Source organism: Carassius auratus, unplaced genomic scaffold (assembly GCF_003368295.1).
Source record: "Carassius auratus strain Wakin unplaced genomic scaffold, ASM336829v1 scaf_tig00012180, whole genome shotgun sequence".
In the NCBI taxonomy this organism is placed as follows: domain Eukaryota; kingdom Metazoa; phylum Chordata; class Actinopteri; order Cypriniformes; family Cyprinidae; genus Carassius; species Carassius auratus.
Genome location: NW_020524267.1, coordinates 18,835 through 30,822, shown reverse-complemented (window position 1 = coordinate 30,822; position 11,988 = coordinate 18,835). Strand labels below are relative to the sequence as shown.

The 11,988-nt window shown below is 39.9% G+C and overlaps 1 protein-coding gene across 2 annotated transcripts; it reads right to left on the bottom strand.

The window, feature by feature from the left end:
- Positions 1-1,300: 1,300 nt before the first annotated feature.
- On the bottom strand, positions 1,301-10,946 carry LOC113073462 (transmembrane protease serine 9-like). Of its 2 annotated transcripts, none has more exons than XM_026246364.1 (10): positions 10,856-10,946; positions 9,336-9,356; positions 9,085-9,247; positions 8,715-8,983; positions 8,486-8,631; positions 7,965-8,244; positions 6,107-6,281; positions 5,767-6,023; positions 5,563-5,660; positions 1,301-2,282 (listed from the first exon to the last, which is right to left on the bottom strand). In XM_026246364.1, exons 1-10 carry the CDS (start codon positions 10,920-10,922, stop codon positions 1,944-1,946), a joined length of 1,815 nt encoding a protein of 604 aa, XP_026102149.1. In that variant the 5' UTR covers positions 10,923-10,946; the 3' UTR covers positions 1,301-1,943. The 2 variants fall into 2 exon arrangements, with proteins under 2 accessions (XP_026102149.1, XP_026102150.1); XM_026246365.1 differs by having other exon boundaries at positions 6,107-6,278.
- Positions 10,947-11,988: the final 1,042 nt, after the last annotated feature.

Here is an 11,988-nt window from a genome sequence, read left to right as displayed (position 1 = left end):
ACTGGAGGAATGGCGGCACTGGCTGGAGGGAACAACTCTCCCATTCACTATCTTAACTGATCACAAAAACCTGGAGTATCTATGTTCAGATACACGTCTCTATCCAATACAGGCCAATTGGGCACTATTCTTCATGAGATTTAAATTCTTTCACATACAGGCCAGGTACAAAGGACACCAAGGATGATGCTCTCTCTCACCAGACTGACAAAAGTGTTCAACTCCCTATTAACGACAATATACTTCCTGAAAATCTTTCCCATACGGCCCAGAGGAATAATCCTGGGTCAGCTCTGAGGATATCCTTGACCCCACTCTCACGGAAGAGTTTCACAGGTCACATCTGGAGATACTGGCCCACCGATCTTGTGGAAGAGCCTGGCATCACCCACTTCCTCAGGTCAGGAGCCGCTCGCAGGGGAGGGGCTCTATTACAGAGGAGGTTCCCATACCGCCTCCTCCTCACTACCAGAGGGAACTGTCCCCTGTATATTAACAAACACTGAATTGGACTCCATTTCCCATCATCCCTCATACCTGGGACTGATCACTCACACAACACCTGACTACAATCACACCTCATCACTCTCCACACCTGCACCTCATTTACACGCCCACACACACATAAGCAGCCACCAAACAAACGCTCAGTCACTGTGAAGTCTCTATTTGCCCTGGCTGTCTTTTCTGAGTGTTATTACCCGTGTTTCTTTTCTAGTGTATTGACCTTAGACTCTTTCTTGATTCCCTGATTGTTCTTTGCTTGCCCTGACTCAGATTGCCTTCTCTGAACTTTGTCTGCCACCTGCCCTAATCTCTCGCCTGGTTAAGGTTCTGTCTGGTTTTTGTCTCCATTGTTCTGCCTTGCCGGTATCTGACCCTGTATTGTCTGACTATTCTCAATAAAGCTGCAAATGGATCTAATGACTTCTGATGTGTCACAAAAGTAATGCACATGATATCTGTCACACCATATAATGAATACTAAAAAATGACAAATTATATATAATTTTATTTCAAATAAAGGGAAATTAAAAATGAGTTTAATCCAAGCAGGTCTAAAAGATCTTAGAATAGTTCTGCATTCTTCTGAAGGCGCTTCGCCTGTGTTTGCAGTGCTGCTTTGACCATTTAAACATGTTAATTACAAAAACAAAAAGTTTAGTGTAGTGTCTCTGGAAATATTAAGAGTAATTGATCAGCCTTTAGTTATGTATTGTAGATGTTACTACTAGGCGGAGCAAGATTTGCTGAAATATCCACGACATAGGCTACAGTAAGATCACACGGTTGTCCATTAGATGTCAAAGTTGAGTTCATTATTATAGCAATAGTAGATCAAACAATTGTTGTAAAAAATGAATATAAAAACCCTTACATTATGTTGTATTAACCAAGCATGCCTGTTCCTTCCAAGCCTTTCCAATCTGTACATGACTTTGTGTGTGAGTGATTTTTATTTCAAGTCAGTATGTACTTTTAATTATCAATTTTTTACAACAAAACATAGACTTACTTCTTACAGTGTGAAAACATTGTGCTGAAAAGAGTTACTTCATTCATAAGAAAAAAAATGATAACAACTTCTCATTAAAAATATAACAGAAAAGAGCTAAAAGATAAATAGAATAGAATAAAACAACAACAACAGAAAATATTATCAAATTATGCAAAACTATTCCAAAGATTGTGTGTTTAGCAGTTTAAAGTCATACAGTGTAATTGTGCAGAGTATAAGAACAACAGGCAGCAGTTTCAGGGTCTGAGAGAACAATAGAGATTTTAAATGTTCACACTTGTGTAGTAAAAATTAATTATGTGAGCCACAAAAGCTTTTTATGTTGTATGATTATGTAATCAGTCATAGGAAGCACATTGAAGACATCTATTATGTTTGTGAATACTTACATACATTTTCAAAATTAATAAATTTACTCAAAGACTCAGCCTTGATAAAAGATTTTAAGAGCTGTAAGTGCAGCTAAGAGGGCTGAAACAGTGAAACAGAAGGGAGATGATGTTTGTGACCCATTAGAGGGTCCCAGATTTGAGTTGTTTGCTGCGCTTGTTGTTGAACTTGTGGAGTTTGTGGCTTTTAAAGGGAGGGAACCCACAACAGATGTCAGAAATGAGACAAAGCTGGAGGTTTTAGTGAAGACCTGGACATCTTGAGCGCGAGCAGAGCGGGATGCGGTGCTGTTGATCAGTGTTGGTATGGTCAAAACAGCAGCATGGATCCACGACTGACCCAGCTTACACATCAGCGGACCGCCCTGATCACCCTGAGAGAGAAAGAGACAACTCTTTACTGAATGGTACAAAATCGTGTTATTTGTCACTCTATGGGCCCTATCTTGCACCCAGCGCAATTGACTTTGTACACCGATGCATGTGTCATTCCTATTTTGCACCCGCGCAAAGCGCGCTTTTCCCTCCACAGAAGCACGTCGCTAAACTAGTGAATGAACTTGCGCTCCCTGGGCGGTTCAGCGCAAAAAAGGAGGCGTGTTCCGGCGCAAACAATCCCTGGTGCTATTTTGCTGTTCCATTAAACAATTGCGCCACTGACCAGAAAAAACCTAGTCTAAAGTCAGTGGCGCGTTGCGCGTTGTTCATTATGCTATTTTAAGGGCGCATGCTTGACCATAATGTATAGCGTGCACAACGCGCATACACTTTGCTCATGAAATCTACACAGATGCAACAGTTATTTTTGCAAATCATAAATTGTTACACTAAAAAAAAATATTAACCTGTTGGCCAAATAGTGGCAAGACATATGTGTATATAAGTATACATCTGACAAATTGTGGCTATTTCCTCCCACGCCTGTTTAACCGACGCTATTTTGGGTGGGTTTCTCCCATCCCCATACAACACAACTTCTCTGTCTTTCACTGCTCTTACAAGAACATAAGTCTCCTCGGCTGTGAACCGCTCCTGGCGTGCGCCTGGTAAATACGTCATAATAATAGCAATCCATAATGGAACTTGCGCACCTGCTTTTAAAGGGAATGTTGGATGAAGTTCTGATTGGTTTATTTCACGTTACGGCCAAACCACACCTATGAATAATGAAGCTACTTAAGACCAACCCATTTTAGATTTGCGCCAGGCGCAAGAGCCATTTATCCCGCCGGGAAAATAGCAACAGCGCCGAGACCCGCCCACAAACTTACTTGCGCTTCGCGCTTTGACACTTGCGTTTCAGATCGTTAAAATAGGGCCCTATGTCTTAGCAGACAAACACTAAAATTTTAATGAAAAGAGTTTTGGTACATGGAAAATTTCAGTGTTCTTACAGTATAATTTGACAAGAACGTAAACTGCTGTTTAAAAGTTAACTTAAAGCCTTTATGTATAATGCATTATAAAGGGTTATTAAAGGGTGTAATGCATTATAATTATTCATTATGTGCATTGTACATTATATCTCGTTGTAAATAACTACAACCAAAATTATAATGCATAGTGTAACAATGAATTGATAAGTGTTATAATCTATTAACTGTGGTTACAATTATTCATAGGACTGTACAAAGCATTACAATTTGCATTATAAGGCATAATTAATTAAATAAAACTACTTTTATAGTAAATTAAACATAAAGGCTTTAAAGTAAGGTGTTACCTTTAAATGTTACATTCTACAATATGACTGTTTTGCAGTAAAAAAACATGAAAATATGAAACATCTTAAGAATATCTTCTAAATGAAGAGTTCATTTGTAAAAACAGTTGCAGTTAGGTTATTTTGGTTAAGTAAAAATAACTAAAATACAGCTGACTATATATATATATATATATATATATATATATATATATATATATACATATTTCTGGAAAAAAAAAACTGAAAAAATATTCAAATGGTTGTATACATTATTTTAATTCAATTTGAACAATTTTAGTTTCAGAATCTATTAATGTTACTCATAAATATATTCTTTTAATTGTTAATTCATTTGTTCATAATGCATCAGCTAAAGCTAATTTATACAACTTGAAATGTATTAAAAGTATATATAGAAATGGACATTAACCTAGCTTAATAAATGCTCTAAAAGTATTGTTCATTTGAGTTAATGTTACTGTAACAAACAAATCTCCATATTCATCGGGAAGAAGGAGGCGGGAACCGGCGCACAATCAAAACCACTTTAATATTCAAAATAAACACAAAACGGCGCGTCAGCCCCTCACGGCGACTGACGCGCACAAATAAAAGCCAAAACCTAAAATAATGTCCCAGGCCTGGTCCTCTCTCGTCCTTCACGGTCGTCGCTCCAGTTTTATATCCTTCCATCTCCTACGTGGGACTCGATACTAGCGGTGGGGCTCAGGTGTAGCTCATCTCCAATCACTACACCTGGCCTCACTCCTCGTTCCCACGCCTCTCGGCCCCGCCCCACTCGCCACATACCCCCATCGCCCCTCGCAGGCCGGGGGGTACCCTCGAGACTGCGCTCTACTCCCCCCCCCCCCCTTCCCTCCGGGGGAGACCGCTCACGGGGACCTGCGGGAACCTGGGGGTAGGACAGACGAGGCGAGAGAAAAGGAGATGGAAGGAGGAGCGACAGGGACGAGAGAGGGGAGAGAGGAAAAAAAAAAAAAAAAAAAAAATCTGGTTCCCAGACGCACTGCTGCTCGGCCCTCCACCAGCTGGGTGATCTCCTCCGCGGTGCCCGGCGGTGGCACTGGACGGCCCTCGGCGGACGGCACGACACTCCTCCGCCGCCCGGTGGACGGCGACGGCTCCTCCGATTTTGGGCAGCGGCAGGAGTCCCCCGTTCCCTGCCCCTCCGGATTCCGTCACGGAGGCGGCAGGCTCCGGCCCCCTGGCGAACGGCGCCGACTCCTCCGCTCCCTCACGGACGGCAGCCGCCCCTCCTTGTCGTGGGCGGTCGGCAGCGAGCTCGCCCGTCCCCGGCAACTCGCTCCAGCCCACCGCCTCGAGCGTCCATGGCGGCACACACCTCGCCAGCTCGAGGGCACCGCGGATTCACCACAGCGGCGAGGGATCTTCAGCAGCGCGTCCCTCCTTCTCCCGGGCTTCGGCACCACTGTAACAAACAAATCTCCATATTCATCGGGAAGAAGGAGGCGGGAACCGGCGCACAATCAAAACCACTTTAATATTCAAAATAAACACAAAACGGCGCGTCAGCCCCTCACGGCGACTGACGCGCACAAATAAAAGCCAAAACCTAAAATAATGTCCCAGGCCTGGTCCTCTCTCGTCCTTCACGGTCGTCGCTCCAGTTTTATATCCTTCCATCTCCTACGTGGGACTCGATACTAGCGGTGGGGCTCAGGTGTAGCTCATCTCCAATCACTACACCTGGCCTCACTCCTCGTTCCCACGCCTCTCGGCCCCGCCCCACTCGCCACAGTTACCTAATGCATTTACTACTAATAATGAATTTAACCTTATTGTAAATACAGTATACAGTACTTCCTTCACAGAAGCCTCAGTTTACTGATATTTATCAATTCCTTTTTTATTATCTGTAAGTACTTTTATGATACATTTTTGTTTGTTTTTAAACAGAATGAACTTGCCTGCTGTAAGTTCAAGGAACTTGTACAAATACTGTTGTCTGAGGATGAGTTTCCACAACTCACAACAGAGGTCTGGTACTCCTGAAGAGTTTGAATCACTATAAAAGGAAGAAGACAAATTCAAATTAAGATGAAACGTTAAACAATTATTAAAAATCTTATAAACCTCTTTAGCAGTTAACATAGTGTTTAAAGCATTCACACCTCCTCCTGCTCCTGAGCCCCATCCTGCCACCCAGCACTGAGTGTTAGCGCTGAAGGTATTGCCTCCCATGTCCACACATATAGGCTGAATGAAATTTGTGAGGTTTGGTGCGACAGCCAGCTGCAATACTGCAACGTTGTCACCTGTGCCATTGCTGAGTGTGAGATTGGCCACTTTTATAGAGACTTCATTGGGGTTGGAGCCGTTCTGATTCAGACGGCCCAGGATCACGGTCCAGTCAGAGGCATTGGTGGATCTGAACAAAATAGGACTCTGTTGAATCAGATATTTATGATTTCTCATCACATGTTTTTGTTTATGGTGTTTTAGTGGCATTACCTGGTAAAGCAGCTGGCAGAGCTCAAGACAAAGCGTTGAGCAATCAGCGTTCCTCCACAAACATGACTGCCGTTAAACTGCAGGCTTGCCATCCAAGGCCAAACACCGGAAGAGGCGAGGGAGCTGTTTCCTCCAACACGGGTGTTCAGCAAGGCGCTTCCACACACTACAGCTACTGTAACAAAGAGAAAGGGAATGAATGGCGGATTTTATACTTGAAATATTTAGTTTTGTATATAATTACTGCATTGCTTAAACTACACAGTCACGGTCCATTAGCATAGAACACAGAGTGCATCACAGAACAGGCATTCTGGTCATTGCTCGAATAAGCAGGATTTTGAAGTTCTGTTTCTACTTTAACATTAATGATTAGTTAGCAGATAATGAGCTTGAGAACAAGAAGGGCTTCAGATTACAAAAATGAATATCCCATACTCTTTTCGGGTTCAAGCCTCCAGTCGATTTGAAATTTAAATATAATTTCTACAGCTGTTTATGAACAATATTCATCAACTTCAAGGTTTGAAAACCTCATGGTGTACTCATGGTGTACTCTTCAGTCTGTTCACGTTTGAAAACGGATTTTACACCAATTTTTTTACACTCTTTTTCATGGTACTATGCAGGCAGCACACAGTGAGTGTATATTAGCATTGTTTGTTGTTAGCTTTATGGATCTGATAGAGCATTTAGACATAGAAACAGTGATGTGTGATGTCAGACTTAACAAGTTCCTAAAAATCGATCGCAGCATTAGTTCAGTCAGGCCACGGAGGCAAAGGCTGTGACCAGCTGATGCGGTCAGCTGTCAAATCGCTCCAATCACTACCACTCTCCTATTAGACACGGGACATATATATATACGGGGCACCACTGCTCAGTAAGCATGCTCATCGGCTCGCAACCCTCCCTCCCCATTTTAAGCATGAGCATATTACTGTGCACCTTCTGGTTGTCGTCTTCTCTGTTTCAGATCACTAAGGCTTTCAAAATCTTAGCTGGCATGGACCTCACTGCTGAGAGACACTCATCTTTATAACCAGGCTACAGGATAAGACGTCCCACTGCCACATCCACATGATTATCACTGTTTGCTTTAAAGACATTACTAAGAGTCTTAATTGTCATGTATAGAAGAGTTGCTAGTGAGGCCAGCAGGGGGTGCTCACCCTGTGGTCTGTGTTGGTCCTAGCGCCCCAGTGTAGTGATGGGGACACTATACTGTCAACAAGCACCGTCCTTTGAATGAGACGTTAAACCGAGGTCTTGAATCTCTGTGGTCACTAAAAATCCCAGGATGTCTTTCAAAAAGAGTAGAGGTGTGACCTCGGCATCCTGGCTAAATTCGCCCTTTGGCCTCTGACCATCATGGCCTCCTAACAATCCCCATATCTACTGATTGGCTTCATCACTCTGTCTCCTCTCCACCAGTAAGCTGGTGTATGGTTGGCGTTCTGGCGCAATATGGCTGCCGTCACATCATCCAGGTGGATGCTGCAAACTGGTGGTGGATGAGGAGATACCCCCTCACAATGTAAAGCGCTTTGAGTGCCTAGAAAAGCATTATATAAATGTAATGAATTATTATTATTTCTAAACTCATGGTTCCGGGGAGTTAATGTTAAAGCTCTTGTATGTTAAATTATTCTGGGAGCAAGAACTCCCATAAGGAACCATACCTCCAAAGATAAATCGTGTTTAATAAACTCAAGTAAACTTGCCAAAGTGGTTCCTCTCTGAATTAACATTTAGAATCTAAATAACTTTTTTTAGTTGATATATTAATAGCTCAATAAAAATGTTTCACAATTCAGAGAGGAAGACAATTAAGTTATTGGACTTGAAGGAATCTTACGTGCGACGGTTGTAGTTGTTGTAGTGGCGACAGTGGTTGTGGGAATGGCAGGCACACCACTACAGCTAATTGCCAGATCACCATCGGTACCATTGAAGGTGAATGTAACAAAGCCCGGCTGGCTGGTGGTGATCTTCTCATTGATCCAGCTCTGGTACTTAGACACCCGGGCATACACACCAGGAAAGTTAGCTAAAGCACAACCATAGCCGAAGCTCACAATTCCAGACTGGACCCAGATTGAGCCCTGCTTGCTGACCATAGGCCCACCAGAGTCACCCTGTAGGATGAAGAACAGGTTAGTGACATAACCTACATATTCCGGTTGTACTTCACAGGTGTAATATATAATATGAAAGAATAATAGAAAGATCACATTCAATTATTTAATTTCACAAATAACTAATTGTCTTTATATCACACTGCTTCCCACACAACATGAATGGCTGTTTATGAGACAATTCCTTATTATTGCTATTTTCACTATGAAATGACCAAAATGTATGTACAGGAGTTGTTACCTGACAAGAGTCTTTCCCTCCTTCCATTAGTCCGGCACATATCATGTTGTCAGTGATTGTTGAGACTCCATAAAGACACTTACACTGCCTGTTTCCAACAACAGGCACTTGCACTTCCTGTAGATTTTGCGGTGAGGGAAGGGCAACTGTGAAAAGCATTAAATTATCAAATGTGCATCAGCACTGCAATAATATTGTCAATCAAGGTTTGTAAAACTAAAAAGCTTACCTTCTGTCCGAATGTTTCCCCATCCAGTGACCCAGCTCACAGTGCGGTTGAAGAATGTACTGCTTGATGAAGCCAGACAGACTGGTTGGATATAGTCAGTAAATGTCACCGGTGAAGACAGATGCAAAAGAGTGATGTCGTTGTCATGAGTGCTGCTAATGTAGCCTGGATGTTTTATGATTTCAGAGACACTGCGGGACACCTCGTTTGCATTTGTTCCTTCCTGTGTCTGTCGGCCCAGGTACACAGTTAGGCCAGAGGGTGAAGTACTAGAATATGGTGAGTGAACAAGTGTTAAGCATTCGCCACATCCACTGAATGACAAGTATTATTTTTTTTATAAATGAAAGGTATGGTCTATGATAGTTACTTGTCAAAGCAGTGAGCTGCAGTCAGAACCCATTCTTTGTTGATGAGTGATCCACCACAGAAATGGCGACTGTTTCTGTGAAGGCTGACCTGCCACGGCCAAGCACCAGGAGATGCATTCTGTCCTCCAACGATCCTTGTGTTGAGAGATGCTCTGCCACACACTGACAATGACAATAGCAAATCAAACAGCTGGACACAGCAACATTTTAATAGGATTTGGCTATTTAAATTATGTGGCGAATGAATTACCATCCAGTTGTGCGTCACATCCTAGAAAACAAGAAACAAGTTCAGTTACCTATTACAGAACCTATATACTGTATAACCTATATATATGCTCTTTAAATTTTATTTTTATTTTTTTAAGAAATCTCAGCAAGGCTGCATTTATTTGATCATTAATCCACATTACAGTGTATGAATAATACTGTATGATAATACAGTAAAAGCAGCAATATTCTGAAATATTACAATTGAATCATTTTCTATTGTAATGCGATTTAAAATTGTATATTTATTCCTTCACTGTAAAAAAAAAAAAAAAAAAAAAAAAAAAGTCAAAATGACAGTAAACAAATGGTAGCTGTGGTTGCCAGAATTCTACCATAAAAAATATGGTAACAACGATTTTGGGTTTTACAGTTTTAACTTACATTTACAGTTAAATACCGTAATTTTATTAACTGATATAATGTTAATATACCAACCTATTTAAGTACTGAAATCTGTTTTGTGCCTTTGTAGTACACTGATAACCCACCAAATGCAGGTGGTGATGAGAAAGTCACCTGACGGACCAAAGTCCATCAAAAGCAGCTTTTAAATAATAACATACATAGAAGGTGCACAGTGTCATTCATACAAGCACTAAACATGATCATGATGAGACTCATTAAACTGAAATATGTAATAAACATTAATTTAAAAACATTCTATATAATATATAACCCTAATAATAGATAAAAACATAGAATAGAAAAAAACATTTTTGAAACAAATACAAACAAAATTTGAAATGCAACATAGTGAAATCTGGTAACATTAGTTTAGTGTTTTTTTGTTTTGTAAATTTTACAGGAAATTACCATTAACCATTAAAGTTAAAATCACAGTCATTGTAATGTCAAAGCTGAATTTTCAGCATAATTTTTCCAGTCTTCAGTGTCACATGATCCTTCAGAAATTATTCTAATATGCTCATTTGCTGCTCAGTGAACATTTCTTCTTCTTATTATGATTAATGTTCATAACAATTGTGCTGCTTAATAACTTTTTGGAAACACTACCATTGAAAAGTTTGGTGCAAGTGAGATGAAAAAAAAAACAAAAAAAAAAAAGTAAAGACATTTATAGCATTCAAATAAATGATGTTCCTTTAGGCTTTCTATACACTGAAGAATCCTTTAAAAATTACCATGGTTTTCACAAAAATATCAAGCAGAAAAAAAAAGATTTCAACAACCATTATTAATAAATGACCACCAATAATAACTGAGCAGCAATAATTTTTTTTTTTTTTTTTATACGAATGGTTTCTGAAATGATCATGTGACCCTGAAGAGTGGAGTAATGATGCTGAAAGTTCAGTTTTTAATATATTACATTTTAAAATACTTTCAAATATAAACCAGCTCTTTTAAATTGCAGTAATATTTCACAATATCACTGTTTTTACTGTTATTTAATTACTCCAAACTTTTGACTGGTACAGTAGTAGTTTATAAGAACTATTGATCCTTAAGTATTATTTATCCAATAAAAGAGCTTACCTCTCATTAGAAGAGCGATGGAAAATGCTACACTGAGTAAATGGATCATCTTCCTTGTCATCTTCATCCCAGACAACACAGCTCAGATACCTGCACCTCCACCTGCTCTTAAATACTCCGTTAACATGTTTCCCACCCACCCACACACTCTCTCAAAACAATAAAACAAGAAACGCCCCTGACTCTCTCAGTCTGTAAACTCTTTCACTGTTCATTCGTCTTACCTAGAGCAGCCTGCAGGTCTCAGTGAGATGATGGACAGGCTGGAGACTTTGTAATTCATAATTCTCACCTGTGCAAACTCTGAAATCTGAAACTGGTTAAAAATGTGTAAAAAATAATTATTTTTATTTTTTTAATTTTTTACTTTGTGTAGATTGACTAAGGATGCTCGAGGTGCTTTTAGTGTTTCTGTCAGATTTTAAAACATGCAACATCAGCAGCTCTATTCGGTGGTGAAACTGTGTTGCATGAGATTCCTTGAATTCCCAACCTGATTCCAAGATAAACTTAACTATCAGGTGGAATTTCTGGTTGAATTTGTGCAAAATCATTCATATGGAAACAAACAATTTTAGGACAAAAAGCAGCCCTAAATGCAACCAATTCGGCGAAATGTAAAAAAAAAAAAAAAAAAAAAAAAAAGTTCCAATTGCCATTAGGATGTGTTGCAATTGCCTGAAAACCTGTAATTGTGTTCTTTTTCTATTATAACCTGCTTAAAACCAGTGAAACTGCAGAGATGAATAAGTCCCTAGTTCTTCTGAAAAGAAAAATTATTTTGACTGCATGATCTAATTACAATAGCATTTTTTCCAATAAAAGGGTGAGTCACGTATAGCAAGAATCACCTGGCACATAGCTGGATTAAACAAGTTGCATGCTTCTAGGAAAATGAGCGAAAACCATAAATAGCCACAAGCTAATTTTGATGTAATTAAGCAACAATTTACTCATATATTTTAGGCCACTTTTTTCATTTTGCATTATTTGATTAATATTTTTATTACAAACATAATTAAAAACACAGTTAAGGGCAGTTTGCCTTTGAATGGGGTGACAGTACCATTGGCATTCCCACCTAAATCTAAACATTTATTTTCTCATCTTTACTAATTATAGTGAGCATATTT

Bases quoted from the DNA above. Each gene is read 5' to 3' on its own strand.
- LOC113073462 (XM_026246364.1), bottom strand. From the start codon at position 10,922: ATGAAGATGACAAGGAAGATGATCCATTTACTCAGTGTAGCATTTTCC. The intron at 9,357-10,855 runs GTAAGCTCTTTT...CTTGTTTTCTAG, and splicing joins CATCGCTCTTCTAATGAGAG to GATGTGACGCACAACTGGAT. The intron at 6,282-7,964 runs GTAAGATTCCTT...TCTTTGTTACAG, and splicing joins AACAACTACAACCGTCGCAC to TAGCTGTAGTGTGTGGAAGC.